Raw genomic sequence first — 22,678 nt, 5'->3', positions numbered from 1 at the left:
CATATTATTCCTATCTAGATGATTATAAATCGTATCTTTTATAATCCTCTCCAAGACTTTACCCACCACAGATGTTAGGCTCACCGGCCTATAGTTACCGGGGTTATCTCTACTCCCCTTCTTGAACAAAGGGACCACATTTGCTATCCTCCAGTCCTCTGGCACTATTCCTGTAGCCAATGATGACCTAAAAATCAAAGCCAAAGGCTCAGCAATCTCTTCCCTGGCTTCCCAGAGAATCCTAGGATAAATCCCATCAGGCCCCGGGGACTTATCTATTTTCACCTTGTCCAGAATTGCCAACACATCTTCCCTACTCACCTCAATGCCATCTATTCTATTAGTCTGGGTCTCAGCATTCTCCTCCACAATATTATCTTTTTCCTGAGTGAATACTGACAAAAAGTATTCATTTAGTATCTCGCTTATCTCCTCAGCCTCCACACACAACTTCCCACCACTGTCCTTGACTGGCCCTACTCTTACCCTAGTCATTCTTTTATTCCTGACATACCTGTAGAAAGCTTTTGGGTTTTCCTTGATCCTACCTGCCAAAGACTTCTCATGTCCCCTCCTTGCTCGTCTCAGCTCTCTCTTTAGATCCTTCCTCGCTTCCTTGTAACTATCAAGCGCCCCAACTGAAACTTCACGCCTCACCTTCACATAGGCCTCCTTCTTCCTCTTAACAAGAGATTCCACTTCTTTGGTAAACCACGGTTCCCTTGCTCGACCCCTTCCTCCCTGCCTGACTGGTACGTACTTATCAAGAACATGCAATAGCTGTTCCTTGAACAAGCTCCACGTATCCAGTGTGCCCAACCCTTGCAGCCTACTTCTCCAACCAACACATCCTAAGTCATGTCTAATGGCATTATAATTGCCCTTCCCCCAGCTATAACTCTTGCCCTGCGGGGTATACTTATCCCTTTCCATCACTAACGTAAAGGTCACCGAATTGTGGTCACTGTTTCCAAAGTGCTCACCTACCTCCAGATCTAACACCTGGCCTGGTTCATTACCCAAAACCAAATCCAATGTGGCCTCGCCTCTTGTTGGCCTGTCAACATATTGTGTCAGGAAACCCTCCTGCACACATTGTACAAAGAATGACCCATCTAATGTACTCGAACTATATCTTTTCCAGTCAATATTTGGAAAGTTAAAGTCTCCCAAAGTATCAAAAGTCCTTTAAGTGTAAGCAACCACCTGGAGGAGGGGGGAATGTTTAGATACATGCAGGTTCGAAATTTTGCCAGAAAGGAGATACAGAGCTTCCCGGTGGAGCTGGCCTCCACATTGCTGGAGGGGGTGCTGACAAGAGGGGGACTGGAGAAGGGGGTAGTGTCAGCAGTGTACGGAGCTATTTTGGAAGAGGAGAAGGCACCACTGGAAGGGATCAAAGCAAAGTGGGAGGAAGAGTTGGGAGAGGATATGGAGGAGGGGTTCTGGTGTGAGGTGCACCGGAGAGTGAATGCCTCCACCTCGTGCGCGGGGTTGGGGCTGATACAGCTGAAGGTGATGTACAGGGCGCACCTCACGAGGGCGAGGATGAGCCGATTCTTTGAAGGAGTAGAAGATGTGAGTGAACGTAGCGGAGGTGGGGCCGGGGGGGGGCGCTTATCATGTTCATATGTTTTGGTCCTGTCCAAAGCTGGAGGATTACTGGAAGGAGGTGTTTCGGGTAATCTCTAAAGTGGTGCACGTGAAACTGGACCCGGGCCCCCGGTAAACCAGCCGGGGTTGGTAACGGGCGCGGAGGCAGATGTTGTAGCCTTCGCCTCGTTGATCGCCCGAAGGCGGATCCTGCTGGGATGGAGAGCGGCCTCTCCACCCTGTGCCCTGGCATTGTGGGGGGGCCTGTTGGAATTCTTGACTCTTCAGAAGGTTAAGTTTGAACTGAGGGGAAGGATGGAGGGGTTCTACAATTCATGGGCATTATTCATCATGCACTTTCAAGAACTGGATAACATTGAACATTAGTTGGGGCGTGTGGGTGGGAGGGTTGGGGGGAGGGGGGCTGTGTGTGTTAATGGTGACTATGGGTGATCCCTAATTCCTTTTTGTCATTTGTTTGTGTGAACATGCGGGCTGATATTTGGGGTTTGGTGGGAGGATGGGATCATTGTTATTGATATGGGGATTGACATATTTGTTACTGATTATTGTTTATTGTTGGTGGGTGTAAATTTGGGAGAAAATGTGAAAAAGGAGGAGAATAAAAATATTTTTTAATAAGCAACCACTAGTCAAGTTTATAAAAATGTTGATACATATAAATTCATCATTGCCGATTCAGAGTCTGTGCAAGGGACCGCAGTTTTGAAAACTCACCCTCTTGAAGATATTCTGAGGCAATGCAGAAGAATCCTGGTGTGGTGATTTCTTTGACGTGCTCTGGATCTTCAGTAGTTTGGTGTTAAACTGCATAGATTATAATTACAGGCCTCAATCATTATGAAATAGAATTTAAAAAGCTCCTTTCTATTTTCTTTCAAAAACTAAGAATCTTTGCAATAGCATAAGGTTATTTGGCCAACAAACCACTGACTCATCCAACGCTATCTGTCTATCTTTGCGGCTTAACCCCCAATCCGTTAAAAAAACCTCACCTATTGTTGGATTTTCACAAGTCGAGTTAGCTTGGGTGTCTTATAAAAATGGAGGACGGGTTCCAATTACAATTTCCATTCCTGGGCTGTCTGATTTTCGGGAGGGTGAAAGGTTTTTTTGAAGAGTGCAAGTTGCTTCCTGTCAAGGGTCCATATCCTACACTCTCGACCTGACCAGCTCCATTGCAAAGATTAGTGTCTCCTACTCCTCCACAAATGCTCATGGAATTGGGCCAGGTTTCACAAGAGTTTCAAAGACCCTCAGAGGTGTTGTGAACACTGGCATGCATGAGGGAACCTTTTGAAAGGTAAGGTCAAAACGGTCCCCTCATGCCCCGGTGATACATTATATCCACCCATCCACCCCATATGGCCCCTCCTTCCCCCTGCCAAGCTCTGGCACTCCCACCCAACCCTTATGGCCCCTCCTTCCCCCTGCCAAGCTCTGGCACTCCCACCCAACCCTTATGTCTCCTCCTTCCCCCTGCCAGGCTCTGCCCTCCCACCCAACCCTTATGTCTCCTCCTTCCCCCTGCCAGGCTCTGCCCTCCCACCCAACCCTTATGTCTCCTCCTTCCCCCTGCCAGGCTCTGCCCTCCCACCCAACCCTTATGTCTCCTCCTTCCCCCTGCCAAGCTCTGGCACTCCCATGATCACTGAATCTTTCAGTTGAAGATACTGCCTTTGTGGGCATTTTCACCCTAGGTGGGCAGTCTGAGCTTGGATTTATCCTCATTCTCCCGACCTGCCCCAAGGATGAAAATCCAGGCCAGCTTTGTGTGATGGACTGGGCGGTATTCACGACTCTCTGAAGTACCTTGCAGTCCTGGGCCGAGCAGTTGCCATACCAGGCTGTGATACAGCCCGATAGGGTGCTTTCTATAGTGCATCTGTAAAAGTTGGTAAGAGTCAATGTGGACATGCCAAATTTGCTTAGCTTCCTGAGAAAGTATAGGTGCTATTGTGCTTTCTTAATGATAGCGTTGACATGGGTGGACCAGAACAGATTGTTAGTGATGTGCACATTTAGGAATTTGAAGTTGTCAACCATCTCCACCCCGGCCCTGTTGATGCTGACAGGGGTGTGTACGATACTTTGCTTCCTGAAGTCAATGGCCAGCTCCTTAATTTTGCTGACATTAAGGGATAGATTGTTGTCATTACACCACTCCACTAGGTTCTCTCCTGTACACTAACTCATCGTTCGGGATCCGACCCACTACGGTCGTATCATCAGCAAACTTGTCGATGGAGTTGGAGCCAAATTTTGCCACACAGTCATGTGTGTACAGGGAGTAGAGTAGGGGGCTAAGTACGCAGCCTTGCAGGGCCCCGGTATTGAGGACTATTGTGGAGGAGGTGTTGTTGTTTATTCTTACCGACTGTGGTTTGTTGGTCAGAAAATCGAGGATCCAGTTGCAGAGTGGAGAGCCAAGTCCTAGGTTTTGTAGCCTTCATATGAGCTTTGCTGGGATTATGGGGCGGGATTCTCTGAGCCCCCCCGCCGGGCCAGAGAATCGCCGCAACCGTGCCACACAGCCCCGACGCCGGCACGCGATTCACCGAGGACCGGAGAATCGGCGCAATTTGCGCCGGTGCGGGCCGCCGATTCTCCGGCCTTGATGGGCCAAGCGGCCGTGCGCAAACGGTAGGGTCCCGTCGGCGCCGTCCACAAATGCTCGCAGCCGGCGGGAACTCTGCGCGCAGAGTTGGAGGGCGGCCTGTGGGGGTAGAGGGGGGGCTCCTTCACTGGGGGGGCCTCCGATGGGGTCTGGCCTGCGATCGGGGCCCACCAATCGGCAGGCCAGCCTCTCCAGCCCAGGCCCTATTTTGTTACGCGGCCGGCCCCCTGAACACTCACGCCATCTTGCGTCGGGGCCGGCGCGTTGAGGAAGTCCCCCGCGCATGCGCGGGTTAGCATGGCGCCACTGCGCATGCGCGGGTTGGCGAGGCGTCCAGCTGGCGCCAGGAAGGGAGCCTGGAGCGGTGTGAACCGCCCCAGTGCCGTGCTGGCCTTCTGTGGGGGCCAGAATCGATAGACCCGCGCCAGTTTCGCGCCGTCGCAGCTCGGACACTCTGCCTCCATTTCGAAGAATCCCACCCATTGTGTTCAAGGCGGAGCAGTAGTCAATGAATAGGAGTCTGATGTAGGAGTCCTTGTTAAATTTAAAAATATGTGTGGATTTCAGTTGGCAATAAAATTGCAAACAATGTGAATCCCAGCCCCATTCTACCCAATTCTAATTTTAATGGAGGGAGGAGGTAGGAGGTAACCAAACAGCTCACAGAGTATTTAAAAAACATTTTAAATTTAACCCTGAGCTACCAAGCTGTCAGCATTGGGAAACTTGGCAAAAAGGGATTGAGAATTGCTGGGTCCCAGAGGTAAATGCCTTTTCGCTAACCCACTGGATCCAATTTATCTGCTCCACTCGTCCCACGGCCAACCACTGAACATACGCAGAAACACAGAAAATAGAAGGAGGAGGAAGCCATTCGGCCCTTCGAGCCTGCTCCGCTATTCATTATGAACATGGCTGATCATCAAGTTCAATACCCTGATCCCGCCTTCCCCCCATATCCCTCGATCCCTTTCGCCCCAAGAGCTAAATCTAATTCCTTCTTGAAATTACACAACATTTTGGCCTCAACTACTTTCTGTGGTAGTGAAATAGCGAGGCATCTGGATAGAAATTGTCCCATTGGGCAGACGCAGCATGGGTTCATAAAGGGCGGGTCGTGCCAAACTAATTTAGTGGAATTTTTTGAGGACATTACCAGTGCAGTAGATAACGGGGAGCCAATGGATGTGGTATATCTGGATTTCCAGAAAGCCTTTGACAAGGTGCCACACAAAAGGTTGCTGCATAAGATAAAGATGCATGGCATTAAGGGTAAAGTAGTAGCATGGATAGAGGATTGGTTAATTAATAGAAAGCAAAGAGTTGGGATAAATGGGTGTTTCTCTGGTTGGCAATCAGTAGCTAGTGGTGTCCCTCAGGGATCCGTGTTGGGCCCACAATTGTTCACAATTTACATAGATGATTTGGAGTTGGGGACCAAGGGCAATGTGTCCAAGTTTGCAGACAACACTAAGATGAGTGGTAAAGCAAAAAGTGCAGAGGATACCGGAAGTCTGCAGGGGAATTTGGATAGGTTAAGTGAATGGGCTAGGGTCTGGCAGATGGAATACAATGTTGACAAATGTGAGGTTATCCATTTTGGTAGGAATAACAGCAAACGGGATTATTATTTAAACAATAAAATATTAAAGCATGCTGCTGTGCAGAGAGACCTGGGTGTGCTAGTGCATGAGTCACAGAAAGTTGGTTTACAGGTGCAACAGGTGATTAAGAAGGCAAATGGAATTTTGTCCTTCATTGCTAGAGGGATGGAGTTTAAGACAAGGGAGGTTATGCTGCAATTGTATAAGGTGTTAGTGAGGCCACACCTGGAGTATTGTGTTCAGTTTTGGTCTCCTTACCTGAGAAAGGACGTACTGGCACTGGAGGGTGTGCAGAGGAGATTCACTAGGTTAATCCCAGAGCTGAAGGGGTTGGATTATGAGGAGAGGTTGAGTAGACTGGGATTGTACTTGTTGGAGTTTAGAAGGATGAGGGGGGATCTTATAGAAACATATAAAATTATGAAGGGAATAGATAGGATAGATGTGGGCAGGTTGTTTCCACTGGCGGGTGACAGCAGAACTAGGGGGCATAGCCTCAAAATAAGGGGAAGTAGATTTAGGACTGAGTTTAGGAGGAACTTCTTCACCCAAAGGGTTGTGAATCTATGGAATTCTTTGCCCAGTGAAGCAGTTGAGGCTCCTTCATTAAATGTTTTTAAGATAAGGATAGTTTTTTGAAGAATAAAGGATTAAGGGTAATGGTGTTCGGGCCGGAAAGTGGAGCTGAGTCCACAAAAGATCAGCCATGATCTAATTGAATGGCGGAGCAGGCTCGAGGGGCCAGATGGCCTACTCCTGCTCCCAGTTCTTATGTACCTGCGCGCTTACTTTCAGCGACTGATGCACGAGGACACCAGGTCTCGCTGGGTCATTGAGAAATCCACCTTTCTCAATTTACACCCATTCAAATATTAATCTGCCTTCCTACTTATACTGCATCCCAAACCTTCTGATCTCCACCCTGACCCTTCCATTCTCCCCCCGATCCTTCTGATTTCCACCCTGACCCTTCCATTCTCCCCTGATCCTTCTGATTTCCCCGAACCTTACAATCGTCCCCAGTAGCTCTCCCAATCTGCCCCTCCCAATCCATCCGATCTCCCTCACTGGTCACTGAATATTTCTTCCCCCGACCCCTTTGATCTGCCCCATCTGACCCTTCTGCACTATTCTTTCATTCTGCTCGATGAGAATCCTGGAATTCTCTGGCTGATACCATTGTGGAATATTACCATTTCATGGTCACAGTTCTGTTCACTGGAGAAAGTCCACTGTTTCTCAGCACAGTTAGGCAATAGGTTTGGCTTTGTTTCTGGTTTTACACATCCTGATAATAACTTTCCCCCAAAGTCATAGAAATCATACAATATAGATTCATCAAGATGATACATACCAGGGTTGTCAAACTCGTCAGAGATTTGAGATATGAGAATTATTTTCACTGGACGAAACAATGTTGAGAGGAAATTTAGCAGAGGGTCTGATAATTAGGAAAGGCGTTGTTGTACTATTCCCCTTCATTGGGAATTTATTATCACGAGCAGTGCAAGTGGGGAATCTGGAGAAATCTTTTTTATTCTGAGGGTTGTGGTAACAGGGAACGTTTTGCCACGCAGAATGCTTAAAGGGAACACAATTGCATCTCCTTTTGTAAAATTGGATAAATATTTTAAGGTCAATTGATTGAGTTTTAAATTGTCCTGGAAAGTGAAGCAATGGAGCCACATTGGGCTAACTGGCTTTCTTCCATTATTTATATATTTTTTCATCCCATGACAATGTGAGACCTTATTGTTGTTGGTGCTTCACAGCCATGTGCTTGCTGTGGGGATCTGTGTCCCACTATATATTGAAAACCACAATTAGTCTTTCGTCATGCATTTTAAGGAAATAGAATGACAGACTTGAAGATACATCATTGAGACATCACAGTCAACAAAATACAGAAGGAAAGAGTGGGTGGGATTCTCCAAGAATGGGGCTATGTCCCCACTCCAGAGTCATAACACGGTTGTTTCAATCTGGACTTTCCAGGAGAAAGTCCAGATTGATTCTCCTACCTGAAGGGGGTTAGCAGAGCCCGGGAATGCTCCTCACAACTCTGGCTGCCGATACGGGGCCCTGCATTTCCGGTTGGGAATCCAAGCATGCGCACGGTGGCCTTCGGCAGCCGCCCCGTGAGACATGGCGGACTCGTACCGAGGAGCGGCCCCAAATATATAGGGCCCCCCCAAGATCGCACGTGCCCGCGGATTGGCGGCCCCCCGATCGTTAGCCTGGTCGTCCCTGAGGCCCCCTCGGTGAAGGATCCCCCTGCCCCAACCAGGGCGGCAGTGGACTGAGTCCGCAGCCACCTCTGACCATTCCCGACAGGCAAAACATGGTTAGAACAACGCCGTCGGGAACTCGGCCAGTTTTCTTTGGTGACTCGCAGGGCGGGGGGGCTTCTGTCAATGGCCCCCCCACCCGCACCGCATAGACCGCGCACGCGACGGTGTGATGGTTTTCGGCGTCAACGCCCATTCTCCGTCCCCGCGATTTTGGCGCGGAGGTTCGAAGAATCCTGCCCAGTATTCTTTCAAATAACTTCGTGAATTTGGTTTCCCGCATTGAGCTGACATCTACCCTGCTAACTGAGAACTGGACGTTGCAGTCTGAATCTCCAACTCCTCTTTAGAAAGCCAGGTTCGTAAGTTCATAAGATATAGGAGCAGAATTAGGCCATTTGGCCCATTGAGTCTGATATGCCATTCTATCATGGCTGATATGTTCCTCATCTGCTACCTACAATGTTACAGACCAAGAGCTGGATTGTGAAATCAGCCAAGCTCAAAGCTGGGAATGAAGTGTCAGGGAAAATGTAAGTCTTATGTCCTGACATTCACCTGGTAGTGAAAATTAACTTTAAATAAACATTAGAAGTACTTGAATTAGCTTTCATTAGTTATCTTACATTAACATTCTGGAGAAGTCATTATCTTTGATGAGACAGTGTTTTCTCTGAGATGACAGCCTGCTGTGAATACATCCTGAGAATGAAACGTGTGTATTTTCTAAGAATGAAGAGCACAATTTAATTTTAAGGGGACACTGCCACGCACCCCTTCTCCTTTAACAGAAGAATTTAATTCTGGGTGCTGGTTTAGCACAGTGGGCTGGCTGGCTTGGAATGCAGAACAATGCCAGCAGCACAGGTTCAATTCCCGTACCGGTCTCCCCGAACAGGCGCCGGAATGTGGCGACTAGGGGCTTTTCACAGTAACTTCATTTGAAGCCTACTTGTGACAATAAGCGGTTATTATTCTTATTATTATAAACTAACAAGGCAAGCCAATTTAACAGCTGGGCCTGATTGATATCCCACTAGCAAGTCACCTTTGCACACCAGACAGTCTGGCTGGCCAGGGGCGTTTGAAGATCAGGAGGCCTGCCAGCTTCACGTTGGCATTTGTGGCAGGCGTGGGCAGATTCAGTGGTGTCTGACACAAGGGAGAGAGTGTTGTCACACTGGGGAAAGCCCCCCACAGTCGTGTCCCAGGCTGTCCTTGTGGAACAAGAACAGAAAATACTGGAAAATCTCAGCAGGTCTGGCAGCAGCTAATGTTTCGAGTCCGGATGACTCTTTGTCAAAGCTTTGTGGCTGGGGGGTCAGGGGGAGGGAGGAATCCTATGAGTGTCGAAGGGTCAGGGAGTTGGGAATACCTCGGGGGTTGATTAGTCGGCATCCAGAGTGTTGGGGGGGGGGGGGGTGTTTAATAGTTATGCTGAATTTAGAAGTACTTCTATTACTTCTAACTCTTTCAGGGTAACTATTCTGGGAACTTTCGAGAGGGATTCCTCAACACATTTGTAGGGTGCACCCCCCCCCCCCCCCCCCCCCCCCCCCTCACCGCCCCAAATCCGATGCCTGGAAGCCAGGAAGTTACCCTCCGATCAGGCCATTAGGGAAGCTTGAGGCAAAAGCTCCTCCCTAGCATCTCCTTCAAAGGCTGGTCTAACCATCTCATTACTTCTGTCCTTACCTCCATCTGCAATTTGATGATCTCACTTTGTTTCTCTCTCTCCTGAGAATGTATCTGTCTGTTCAGTAGTTGAATCTCTGTTTCCTTTTTGTCAATAATTCCATTGAGCTCGTCCTCCTTTGATTCAACTGGCAAATAGTTTAACCAAATATTAATAAACAGAAGTGGAATTAGCAAATGTAATGAACTGCAGCTGAACGATTGGCATTTATAGATTTAACAATACTCTTTATTTTTGACGCTAGATTTTTGTTTGTATTTATAAAATATACATTTTTCATAAATTTAATAAATTACACTTTCATTCTTTCATAGAATAGAACAGTACAGCACAGAACAGGCCCTTCGGCCCTCGATGTTGTGCCGAGCAATGATCACCCTACTTAAACCCACGTAACCCGTATACCCGTAACCCAACAATCCCCCATTAATCTTACACTACGGGCAATTTAGCATGGCCAATCCACCTAACCCGCACATCTTTGGACTGTGGGAGGAAACCGGAGCACCCGGAGGAAACCCACGCACACACGGGCAGGGCGTGTGATTCCTATTTATGTATCTCAAACCCTGACCTTAAATTCACTAAAGTTTTATTATTTAGTATTAGAATTCTTCCAATCTCTGTCACTTCAGGTTTTACAACACCAGGTTGGAGTCCAACAGGTTGGTTTGGAATCACTAGCTTTCGGAGCGTAGCTCCTTCATCAGTGTTGCACCATTCCTGATTCTGAAGTAGAGGGATAAAATATGGCCAGTGCCTTCGCAATTTCTGCTCTCATTTCCCTCAGTATCCTTGGACATATCCTTGGGCATCACGGTAGCATTGTGGATAGCACAATTGCTTCACAGCTCCAGGGTTCCAGGTTCGATTCCAGCTTGAGTCACTGTCTGTGCGGAGTCTGCATATCCTCCCCGTGCGTGCGTGGATTTCCTCTGGGTGCTCCGGTTTCCTCCCACATTCCAAAGATGTGCAGGTTAGGTGGATTGGCCGTGCTAAATTGCCCTTAGTGTCCAAAATTGCCCTTAGTGTTGGGTGGGGTTACTGGGTTATGGGGATAAGGTGGAGGTGTTGACCTTGGGTAGGGTGTTCTTTCCAGGAGCCGGTGCAGACTCGATGGGCCAAATGGCCTCCTTCTGCACTGTAAATTCTATGATACATCTATGATACATCGGTTCCCAGTGCCTTACCAATCTGAAGTACAGAAATTCTATGTAATGCCTCCCCTTTTCGATTTTAAACCCTCCTAGTGCCTGAATTACATTCTCCTTTACCGTGGCCTGTGCAACATCTTCTTTGGCAATTTCAGATTCAAAGGAGCTATTTAATACTTCAATGCAATTCCTTTTTCGTCCATTTAAATCCATTCAATCCTTTAATAGCCTCCTGCCTCCATGTGTAAATTCCCTTTTTGGTCCCTCATCATTCTCGCTTCACCTTTCACCACCATTTTACTATTTATATGCCGAGTGAATACTTTGGCATTCCTTTAATGTTAGCTGTTAGTCTCACTCCATTCACGGCGGCACCGTGGTTAGCACTGTTGCTTCGCAGCTCTTCGGTCCCAGGTCCAATTCCCGGCTTGGGTGACTGTCTGTGTGGAGTCTGCACGTTCTCCCCGTGTCTGTGTGGGTTTCCTCCGGGTGCTCCGGTTTCCTCCCACAATCCCGAAAGATGTGCTGTTAGGTGAATTGGACATTCTGAATTCTCCCTCTGTGTACCCGAACAGGCGCCGGAATGTGGCGACTAGGGGCTTTACACAGTAACTTCATTGCAGTGTTAATGTAAGCCTACTTGTGACAATAAAGGTTATTATTATTTATATCTCTTATTTGCTTCCTTGCCTCCTCTCTGAAACTTCCATAGTCAGCCCAGTTCTCAATTGTACTTTTCACTCTCACCTGCCATAAGCTCACTTCTTTATCTGAATTTATATCTCCTTTGTCATCCAGGCACCTCTGGGCTTGTTTGCCCTCACTTATCCCTTCAACACAATCTACCTTGACTGTACCCTTAGCCAAAGTGGCATCTCCCAATGCCATTCCGGGGGTGAGGGGTGGTGAGTCATCCGCCTCCCCGGAATATTCTGCTCCAGGCTTTTCCTTTGTTGTGCTTACCAATGTACCCCCTTAGCTTTGTGCATCCAGTCACAAAGACTCACTGCTGACTACCTGTCCCCATTAAGTTACTGGTCGTGCATGGCTGCAAATTAAAAAGTACCACACAACAAAACTGGGATCATTGATGGCCCAGTGCAGGGATTCGCATTTCCATTGAAGTCAGTGGCAGGATTGCATTGGGCTGGTTATTACTGTAGCAGGACTGCTTTGGGCTGGTTATTACTGTAGCAGGATTGCTTTGGGCTGGTTATTACTGTAGCAGGATTGCTTTGGGCTGGTTATTACTGTAGCAGGATGGCTTTGGGCTGGTTATTACTGTAGCAGGACTGCTTTGGGCTGGTTATTACTGTAGCAGGACTGCTTTGGGCTGGTTATTACTGTGCCAGGACTGCTTTGGGCTGGTTATTACTGTAGCAGGACTGCTTTGGGCTGGTTATTACTGTAGCAGGATTGTTTTGGGATGGTTATTACTGTAGCAGGATTGCTTCGGGCTGGTTATTACTGTAGCAGGACTGCTTTGGGCTGGTTATTACTGTAGCAGGATTGCTTTGGGCTGGTTATTACAGTAGCAGGATGGCTTTGGGCTGGTTATTACTGTAGCAGGACTGCTTTGGGCTGGTTATTACTGTAGCAGGACTGCTTTGGGCTGGTTATTACTGTAGCAGGACTGCTTTGGGCTGGTTATTACTGTAGCAGGGCTGCTTTGGGCTGGTTATTACTGTAGCAGGATGGCTTTGGGCTGGTTATTACTGTAGCAGGATTGCTTTGGGCTGGTTATTACTGTAGCAGGGCTGCTTTGGGCTGGTTATTACTGTAGCAGGGCTGCTTTGGGCTGGTTATTACTGTAGCAGGATTGCTTTGGGCTGGTTATTACTGTAGCAGGATTGCTTTGGGCTGGTTATTACTGTAGCAGGATGGCTTTGGGCTGGTTATTACTGTAGCAGGGTTGCTTTGGGCTGGTTATTACTGTAGCAGGATTGCTTTGGGCTGGTTATTACCGTAGCAGGGCTGCTTTGGGCTGGTTATTACTGTGGCAGGACGGCTTTGGGCTGGTTATTACTGTAGCAGGGCTGCTTTGGGCTGGTTATTACTGTAGCAGGGCTGCTTTGGGCTGGTTATTACTGTAGCAGGATTGCTTTGGGCTGGTTATTACTGTAGCAGGATTGCTTTGGGCTGGTTATTACTGTAGCAGGACTGCTTTGGGCTGGTTATTACTGTAGCAGGATGGCTTTGGGCTGGTTATTACTGTAGCAGGACTGCTTTGGGCTGGTTATTACCGTAGCAGGACTGCTTTGGGCTGGTTATTACTGTAGCAGAACTGCTTTGGGCTGGTTATTACTGTAGCAGGATTGCTTTGGGCTGGTTATTACTGTAGCAGGACTGCTTTGGGCTGGTTATTACTGTAGCAGGGCTGCTTTGGGCTGGTTATTACTGTAGCAGGACTGCTTTGGGCTGGTTATTACTGTAGCAGGACTGCTTTGGGCTGGTTATTACTGTAGCAGGACGGCTTTGGGCTGGTTATTACTGTAGCAGGACTGCTTTGGGCTGGTTATTACTGTAGCAGGACTGCTTTGGGCTGGTTATTACTGTAGCAGGACTGCTTTGGGCTGGTTATTACTGTAGCAGGATTGCTTTGGGCTGGTTATTACTGTAGCAGGACTGCTTTGGGCTGGTTATTACTGTAGCAGGATTGCTTTGGGCTGGTTATTACTGTAGCAGGATTGCTTTGGGCTGGTTATTACTGCAGCAGGACTGCTTTGGGCTGGTTATTACTGTAGCAGGACTGCTTTGGGCTGGTTATTACTGTAGCAGGATTGCGTTGGGCTGGTTATTACTGTAGCAGGACTGCTTTGGGCTGGTTATTACTGCAGCAGGACTGCTTTGGGCTGGTTATTACTGTAGCAGGACTGCTTTGGGCTGGTTATTACTGTAGCAGGATTGCTTTGGCCTGGTTATTACTGCAGCAGGACTGCTTTGGGCTGGTTATTACTGTAGCAGGACTGCTTTGGGCTGGTTATTACTGTAGCAGGACTGCTTTGGGCTGGTTATTACTGTAGCAGGACTGCTTTGGGCTGGTTATTACTGTAGCAGGATTGCTTTGGGCTGGTTATTACTGCAGCAGGACTGCTTTGGGCTGGTTATTACTGCAGCAGGACTGCTTTGGGCTGGTTATTACTGTAGCAGGACTGCTTTGGGCTGGTTATTACTGTAGCAGGACTGCTTTGGGCTGGTTATTACTGTAGCAGGATTGCTTTGGGCTGGTTATTACTGTAGCAGGATTGCTTTGGGCTGGTTATTACTGTAGCAGGATTGCTTTGGGCTGGTTATTACTGTAGCAGGACTGCTTTGGGCTGGTTATTACTGTAGCAGGATTGCTTTGGGCTGGTTATTACTGCAGCAGGATTGCTTTGGGCTGGTTATTACTGTAGCAGGATTGCTTTGGGCTGGTTATTACTGCAGCAGGACTGCTTTGGGCTGGTTATTACTGTAGCAGGACTGCTTTGGGCTGGTTATTACTGTAGCAGGGCTGCTTTGGGCTGGTTATTACTGTAGCAGGATTGCTTTGGGCTGGTTATTACTGCAGCAGGACTGCTTTGGGCTGGTTATTACTGTAGCAGGACTGCTTTGGGCTGGTTATTACTGTAGCAGGACTGCTTTGGGCTGGTTATTACTGTAGCAGGATTGCTTTGGGCTGGTTATTACTGTAGCAGGGCTGCTTTGGGCTGGTTATTACTGTAGCAGGACTGCTTTGTGCTGGTTATTACTGTAGCAAGATTGCTTTGGGCTGGTTATTACTGTAGGACGGCTTTGGGCTGGTTATTACTGTAGCAGGATTGCTTTGGGCTGGTTATTACTGTAGGACGGCTTTGGGCTGGTTATTACTGTAGCAGGACGGCTTTGGGCTGGTTATTACTGTAGCAGGATTGCTTTGGGCTGGTTATTACTGTAGCAGGACTGCTTTGGGCTGGTTATTACTGTAGCAGGATTGCTTTGGGCTGGTTATTACTGTAGGACGGCTTTGGGCTGGTTATTACCGTAGCAGGATTGCTTTGGGCTGGTTATTACTGTAGCAGGACTGCTTTGGGCTGGTTATTACTGTAGCAGGATTGCTTTGGGCTGGTTATTACTGTAGCAGGATTGCTTTGGGCTGGTTATTACTGTAGCAGGACTGCTTTGGGCTTGTTATTACTGTAGCAGGATTGCTTTGGGCTGGTTATTACTGTAGCAGGACTGCCTTGGGCTGGTTATTACCGTAGCAGGATTGCTTTGGGCTGGTTATTACTGTAGCAGGATGGCTTTGGGCTGGTTATTACTGTAGCAGGATTGCTTTGGGCTGGTTATTACTGTAGCAGGACTGCTTTGGGCTGGTTATTACCGTAGCAGGATTGCTTTGGGCTGGTTATTACTGTAGCAGGATTGCTTTGGGCTGGTTATTACTGTAGCATGACTGCTTTGGGCTGGTTATTACTGTAGCAGGGTTGCTTTGGGCTGGTTATTACTGTAGCAGGACTGCTTTGGGCTGGTTATTACCGTAGCAGGATTGCTTTGGGCTGGTTATTACTGTAGCAGGATTGCTTTGGGCTGGTTATTACTGTAGCAGGACTGCTTTGGGCTGGTTATTACTGTAGCAGGACTGCTTTGGGCTGGTTATTACTGTAGCAGGATTGCTTTGGGCTGGTTATTACTGTAGCAGGACTGCTTTGGGCTGGTTATTACTGTAGCAGGACTGCTTTGGGCTGGTTATTACTGTAGCAGGATTGCTTTGGGCTGGTTATTACTGTAGCAGGACTGCTTTGGGCTGGTTATTACTGTAGCAGGACAGCTTTGGGCTGGTTATTACTGTAGCAGGACTGCTTTGGGCTGGTTATTACTGTAGCAGGACTGCTTTGGGCTGGTTATTACTGTAGCAGGGCTGCTTTGGGCTGGTTATTACTGTAGCAGGGCTGCTTTGGGCTGGTTATTACTGTAGCAGGATTGCTTTGGGCTGGTTATTACTGTAGCAGGACTGCTTTGGGCTGGTTATTACTGTAGCAGGACTGCTTTGGGCTGGTTATTACTGTAGCAGGACTGCTTTGGGCTGGTTATTACTGTAGCAGGACTGCTTTGGGCTGGTTATTACTGTAGCAGGGCTGCTTTGGGCTGGTTATTACTGTAGCAGGATTGCTTTGGGCTGGTTATTACTGTAGCAGGACTGCTTTGGGCTGGTTATTACTGTAGCAGGACTGCTTTGGGCTGGTTATTACTGTAGCAGGACTGCTTTGGGCTGGTTATTACTGTAGCAGGATGGCTTTGGGCTGGTTATTACTGTAGCAGGATTGCTTTGGGCTGGTTATTACTGTAGCAGGACTGCTTTGGGATGGTTATTACTGTAGCAGGACTGCTTTGGGCTGGTTATTACTGTAGCAGGGCTGCTTTGGGCTGGTTATTACTGTAGCAGGGCTGCTTTGGGCTGGTTATTACTGTAGCAGGATTGCTTTGGGCTGGTTATTACTGTAGCAGGACTGCTTTGGGCTGGTTATTACTGTAGCAGGGCTGCTTTGGGCTGGTTATTACTGTAGAATGATGGCTTTGGGCTGGTTATTACTGTAGCAGGGCTGCTTTGGGCTGATTATTACTGTAGCAGGACTGCTTTGGGCTGGTTATTACTGTAGCAGGGCTGCTTTGGGCTGGTTATTACTGTAGTAGGACTGCTTTGGGCTGGTTATTACTGTAGCAGGATTGCTTTGGGCTGGTTATTACTGTAGCAGGACTGCTTTGGGCTGGTTATTACTGTAGCAGGATTGCTTTGGGCTGGTTATTACTGTAGCAGGATGGGTTTGGGCTGGTTATTACTGTAGCAGGGCTGCTTTGGGATGGTTATTACTGTAGCAGGACTGCTTTGGGCTGGTTATTACTGTAGCAGGACTGCTTTGGGCTGGTTATTACTGTAGCAGGATTGCTTTGGGCTGGTTATTACTGTAGCAGGATTGCTTTGGGCTGGTTATTACTGTAGCAGGATGGCTTTGGGCTGGTTATTACTGTAGCAGGGCTGCTTTGGGATGGTTATTACTGTAGCAGGACTGCTTTGGGCTGGTTATTACTGTAGCAGGACTGCTTTGGGCTGGTTATTACTGTAGCAGGACTGCTTTGGGCTGGTTATTACTGTAACAGGATTGCTTCGGGCTGGTTATTACTGTAGCAGGCCTGCTTTGGGCTGGTTATTACTGTAGCAGGGCTGCTTTGGGCTGGTTATTACTGCAGCAGGACTGCTTTGGGCTGGTTATTACTGTAGCAGGGCTGCTTTGGGCTGGTTATTACTGTAGCAGGATTGCTTTGGGCTGGTTATTACTGTAGCAGGATTGCTTTGGGCTGGTTATTACTGCAGCAGGACTGCTTTGGGCTGGTTATTACTGTAGCAGGGCTGCTTTGGGCTGGTTATTACTGTAGCAGGATTGCTTTGGGCTGGTTATTACTGCAGCAGGATTGCTTTGGGCTGGTTATTACTGTAGCAGGGCTGCTTTGGGCTGGTTATTACTGTAGCAGGATTGCTTTGGGCTGGTTATTACTGTAGCAGGATTGCTTTGGGCTGGTTATTACTGCAGCAGGACTGCTTTGGGCTGGTTATTACTGTAGCAGGATTGCTTTGGGCTGGTTATTACTGCAGCAGGACTGCTTTGGGCTGGTTATTACTGTAGCAGGACTGCTTTGGGCTGGTTATTACTGTAGTAGGATTGCTTTGGGCTGGTTATGACTGTAGCAGGACTGCTTTGGGCTGGTTATTACTGTAGCAGGACTGCTTTGGGCTGGTTATTACTGTAGCAGGATTGCTTTGGGCTGGTTATTACTGTAGGACGGCTTTGGGCTGGTTATTACTGTAGCAGGATTGCTTTGGGCTGGTTATTACTGTAGCAGGACGGCTTTGGGCTGGTTATTACTGTAGCAGGGCTGCTTTGGGTTGGTTATTACTGTAACAGGATTGCTTTGGGCTGGTTATTACTGCAGCAGGGCTGCTTTGGGCTGGTTATTACTGTAGCAGGATTGCTTTGGGCTGGTTATTACTGTAGGACTGCTTTGGGCTGGTTATTACTGTAGCAGGGCTGCTTTGGGCTGGTTATTACTGTCGCAGGATTGCTTTGGGCTGGTTATTACTGTAGTAGGATTGCTTTGGGCTGGTTATTACTGTAGCAGGATTGCTTTGGGCTGGTTATTACTGTAGCAGGACTGCTTTGGGCTGGTTATTACTGTAGGACGGCTTTGGGCTGGTTATTACTGTAGCAGGACTGCTTTGGGCTGGTTATTACTGTAGCAGGATTGCTTTGGGCTGGTTATTACTGTAGCAGGATTGCTTTGGGCTGGTTATTACTGTAGCAGGATTGCTTTGGGCTGGTTTTTACTGTAGCAGGATTGCTTTGGGCTGGTTATTACTGTAGCAGGGCTGCTTTGGGCTGGTTATTACTGTAGCAGGACTGCTTTGGGCTGGTTATTACTGTAGCAGGACTGCTTTGGGCTGGTTATTACTGTAGCAGGACTGCTTTGGGCTGGTTATTACTGTAGCAGGATTGCTTTGGGCTGGTTATTACTGTAGTAGGATTGCTTTGGGCTGGTTATTACTGTAGCAGGACTGCTTTGGGCTGGTTATTACTGTAGCAGGATTGCTTTGGGCTGGTTATTACTGTAGCAGGATTGCTTTGGGCTGGTTATTACTGTAGCAGGACTGCTTTGGGCTGGTTATTACTGTAGCAGGATTGCTTTGGGCTGGTTATTACTGTAGCAGGACTGCTTTGGGCTGGTTATTACTGTAGCAGGACTGCTTTGGGCTGGTTATTACTGTAGCAGGACTGCTTTGGGCTGGTTATTACTGTAGCAGGGCTGCTTTGGGCTGGTTATTACTGTAGAATGATGGCTTTGGGCTGGTTATTACTGTAGCAGGGCTGCTTTGGGCTGATTATTACTGTAGCAGGACTGCTTTGGGCTGGTTATTACTGTAGTAGGACTGCTTTGGGCTGGTTATTACTGTAGCAGGGCTGCTTTGGGCTGGTTATTACTGTAGTAGGACTGCTTTGGGCTGGTTATTACTGTAGCAGGATTGCTTTGGGCTGGTTATTACTGTAGCAGGACTGCTTTGGGCTGGTTATTACTGTAGCAGGATTGCTTTGGGCTGGTTATTACTGTAGCAGGATGGCTTTGGGCTGGTTATTACTGTAGCAGGGCTGCTTTGGGATGGTTATTACTGTAGCAGGACTGCTTTGGGCTGGTTATTACTGTAGCAGGACTGCTTTGGGCTGGTTATTACTGTAGCAGGATTGCTTTGGGCTGGTTATTACTGTAGCAGGATTGCTTTGGGCTGGTTATTACTGTAGCAGGATGGCTTTGGGCTGGTTATTACTGTAGCAGGGCTGCTTTGGGATGGTTATTACTGTAGCAGGACTGCTTTGGGCTGGTTATTACTGTAGCAGGACTGCTTTGGGCTGGTTATTACTGTAGCAGGACTGCTTTGGGCTGGTTATTACTGTAACAGGATTGCTTCGGGCTGGTTATTACTGTAGCAGGCCTGCTTTGGGCTGGTTATTACTGTAGCAGGGCTGCTTTGGGCTGGTTATTACTGCAGCAGGACTGCTTTGGGCTGGTTATTACTGTAGCAGGGCTGCTTTGGGCTGGTTATTACTGTAGCAGGATTGCTTTGGGCTGGTTATTACTGTAGCAGGATTGCTTTGGGCTGGTTATTACTGCAGCAGGACTGCTTTGGGCTGGTTATTACTGTAGCAGGGCTGCTTTGGGCTGGTTATTACTGTAGCAGGATTGCTTTGGGCTGGTTATTACTGCAGCAGGATTGCTTTGGGCTGGTTATTACTGTAGCAGGGCTGCTTTGGGCTGGTTATTACTGTAGCAGGATTGCTTTGGGCTGGTTATTACTGTAGCAGGATTGCTTTGGGCTGGTTATTACTGCAGCAGGACTGCTTTGGGCTGGTTATTACTGTAGCAGGATTGCTTTGGGCTGGTTATTACTGCAGCAGGACTGCTTTGGGCTGGTTATTACTGTGGCAGGACTGCTTTGGGCTGGTTATTACTGTAGCAGGATTGCTTTGGGCTGGTTATTACTGTAGCAGGATTGCTTTGGGCTGGTTATTACTGCAGCAGGACTGCTTTGGGCTGGTTATTACTGTGGCAGGACTGCTTTGGGCTGGTTATTACTGTAGCAGGATTGCTTTGGGCTGGTTATTACTGTGGCAGGACTGCTTTGGGCTGGTTATTACTGTAGCAGGATTGCTTTGGGCTGGTTATTACTGTAGCAGGACTGCTTTGGGCTGGTTATTACTGTAGTAGGATTGCTTTGGGCTGGTTATGACTGTAGCAGGACTGCTTTGGGCTGGTTATTACTGTAGCAGGACTGCTTTGGGCTGGTTATTACTGTAGCAGGATTGCTTTGGGCTGGTTATTACTGTAGGACGGCTTTGGGCTGGTTATTACTGTAGCAGGATTGCTTTGGGCTGGTTATTACTGTAGGACTGCTTTGGGCTGGTTATTACTGTAGCAGGATTGCTTTGGGCTGGTTATTACTGTAGGACGGCTTTGGGCTGGTTATTACTGTAGCAGGATTGCTTTGGGCTGGTTATTACTGTAGCAGGACGGCTTTGGGCTGGTTATTACTGTAGCAGGGCTGCTTTGGGCTGGTTATTACTGTAGCAGGATTGCTTTGGGCTGGTTATTACTGTAGGACTGCTTTGGGCTGGTTATTACTGTAGCAGGGCTGCTTTGGGCTGGTTATTACTGTCGCAGGATTGCTTTGGGCTGGTTATTACTGTAGTAGGATTGCTTTGGGCTGGTTATTACTGTAGCAGGATTGCTTTGGGCTGGTTATTACTGTAGCAGGACTGCTTTGGGCTGGTTATTACTGTAGGACGGCTTTGGGCTGGTTATTACTGTAGCAGGACTGCTTTGGGCTGGTTATTACTGTAGCAGGATTGCTTTGGGCTGGTTATTACTGTAGCAGGATTGCTTTGGGCTGGTTATTACTGTAGCAGGATTGCTTTGGGCTGGTTTTTACTGTAGCAGGATTGCTTTGGGCTGGTTATTACTGTAGCAGGGCTGCTTTGGGCTGGTTATTACTGTAGCAGGACTGCTTTGGGCTGGTTATTACTGTAGCAGGACTGCTTTGGGCTGGTTATTACTGTAGCAGGACTGCTTTGGGCTGGTTATTACTGTAGCAGGATTGCTTTGGGCTGGTTATTACTGTAGTAGGATTGCTTTGGGCTGGTTATTACTGTAGCAGGACTGCTTTGGGCTGGTTATTACTGTAGCAGGATTGCTTTGGGCTGGTTATTACTGTAGCAGGATTGCTTTGGGCTGGTTATTACTGTAGCAGGACTGCTTTGGGCTGGTTATTACTGTAGCAGGATTGCTTTGGGCTGGTTATTACTGTAGCAGGACTGCTTTGGGCTGGTTATTACTGTAGCAGGACTGCTTTGGGCTGGTTATTACTGTAGCAGGGCTGCTTTGGGCTGGTTATTACTGTAGCAGGACTGCTTTGGGCTGGTTATTACTGTAGCAGGGCTGCTTTGGGCTGGTTATTACTGTAGCAGGACTGCTTTGGGCTGGTTATTACTGTAGCAGGATTGCTTTGGGCTGGTTATTACTGTAGCAGGACTGCTTTGGGCTGGTTATTACTGTAGCAGGACTGCTTTGGGCTGGTTATTACTGTAGCAGGACTGCTTTGGGCTGGTTATTACTGTAGCAGGACTGCTTTGGGCTGGTTATTACTGTAGTAGGATTGCTTTGGGCTGGTTATTACCGTAGCAGGACTGCTTTGGGCTGGTTATTACTGTAGCAGGATGGCTTTGGGCTGGTTATTACTGTAGCAGGACTGCTTTGGGCTGGTTATTACTGTAGCAGGATTGCTTTGGGCTGGTTATTACTGTAGCAGGACTGCTTTGGGCTGGTTATTACTGTAGCAGGACTGCTTTGGGCTGGTTATTACAGTAGCAGGATGGCTTTGGGATGGTTATTACTGTAGCAGGACTGCTTTGGGCTGGTTATTACAGTAGCAGGATGGCTTTGGGATGGTTATTACTGTAGCAGGACTGCTTTGGGCTGGTTATTACTGTAGCAGGACTGCTTTGGGCTGGTTATTACTGTAGCAGGACTGCTTTGGGCTGGTTATTACTGTAGCAGGACTGCTTTGGGCTGGTTATTACTGTAGTAGGATTGCTTTGGGCTGGTTATTACCGTAGCAGGACTGCTTTGGGCTGGTTATTACTGTAGCAGGATGGCTTTGGGCTGGTTATTACTGTAGCAGGACTGCTTTGGGCTGGTTATTACTGTAGCAGGATTGCTTTGGGCTGGTTATTACTGTAGCAGGACTGCTTTGGGCTGGTTATTACTGTAGCAGGACTGCTTTGGGCTGGTTATTACTGTAGCAGGACTGCTTTGGGCTGGTTATTACTGTAGCAGGATGGCTTTGGGCTGGTTATTACTGTAGCAGGATTGCTTTGGGCTAGTTATTACTGTAGCAGGATTGCTTTGGGCTGGTTATTACTGTAGCAGGATTGCTTTGGGCTGGTTATTACTGTAGCAGGATGGCTTTGGGCTGGTTATTACTGTAGGACTGCTTTGGGCTGGTTATTACTGTAGCAGGATTGCTTTGGGCTGGTTATTACTGTAGGACTGCTTTGGGCTGGTTATTACTGTAGCAGGATTGCTTTGGGCTGGTTATTACTGTAGCAGGATGGCTTTGGGCTGGTTATTACTGTAGCAGGATGGCT

At 47.9% G+C, this 22,678-nt stretch overlaps 1 protein-coding gene across 1 annotated transcript in view; it reads right to left on the bottom strand.

The window, feature by feature from the left end:
- The window catches only part of LOC119969953 (coiled-coil domain-containing protein 152-like), a 101,146-nt gene that overhangs the window by 14,461 nt on the left and 64,007 nt on the right, over positions 1-22,678 (bottom strand). The window contains exons 6-7 of the mRNA XM_038803920.1: positions 9,819-9,946; positions 2,332-2,421 (exon numbers count right to left, since the gene is read on the bottom strand). Of these exons, the coding sequence (XP_038659848.1) occupies positions 2,332-2,421; positions 9,819-9,946 (218 nt within the window). The remainder of the gene's footprint in view (positions 1-2,331; positions 2,422-9,818; positions 9,947-22,678) is intronic.

The sequence above is a fragment of the Scyliorhinus canicula genome, chromosome 8 (genome assembly GCF_902713615.1).
Source record: "Scyliorhinus canicula chromosome 8, sScyCan1.1, whole genome shotgun sequence".
In the NCBI taxonomy this organism is placed as follows: Eukaryota; Metazoa; Chordata; class Chondrichthyes; order Carcharhiniformes; family Scyliorhinidae; genus Scyliorhinus; species Scyliorhinus canicula.
Note: the sequence above shows the minus strand (reverse complement) of the source record. Positions and strands in the feature narration are given on the sequence as shown.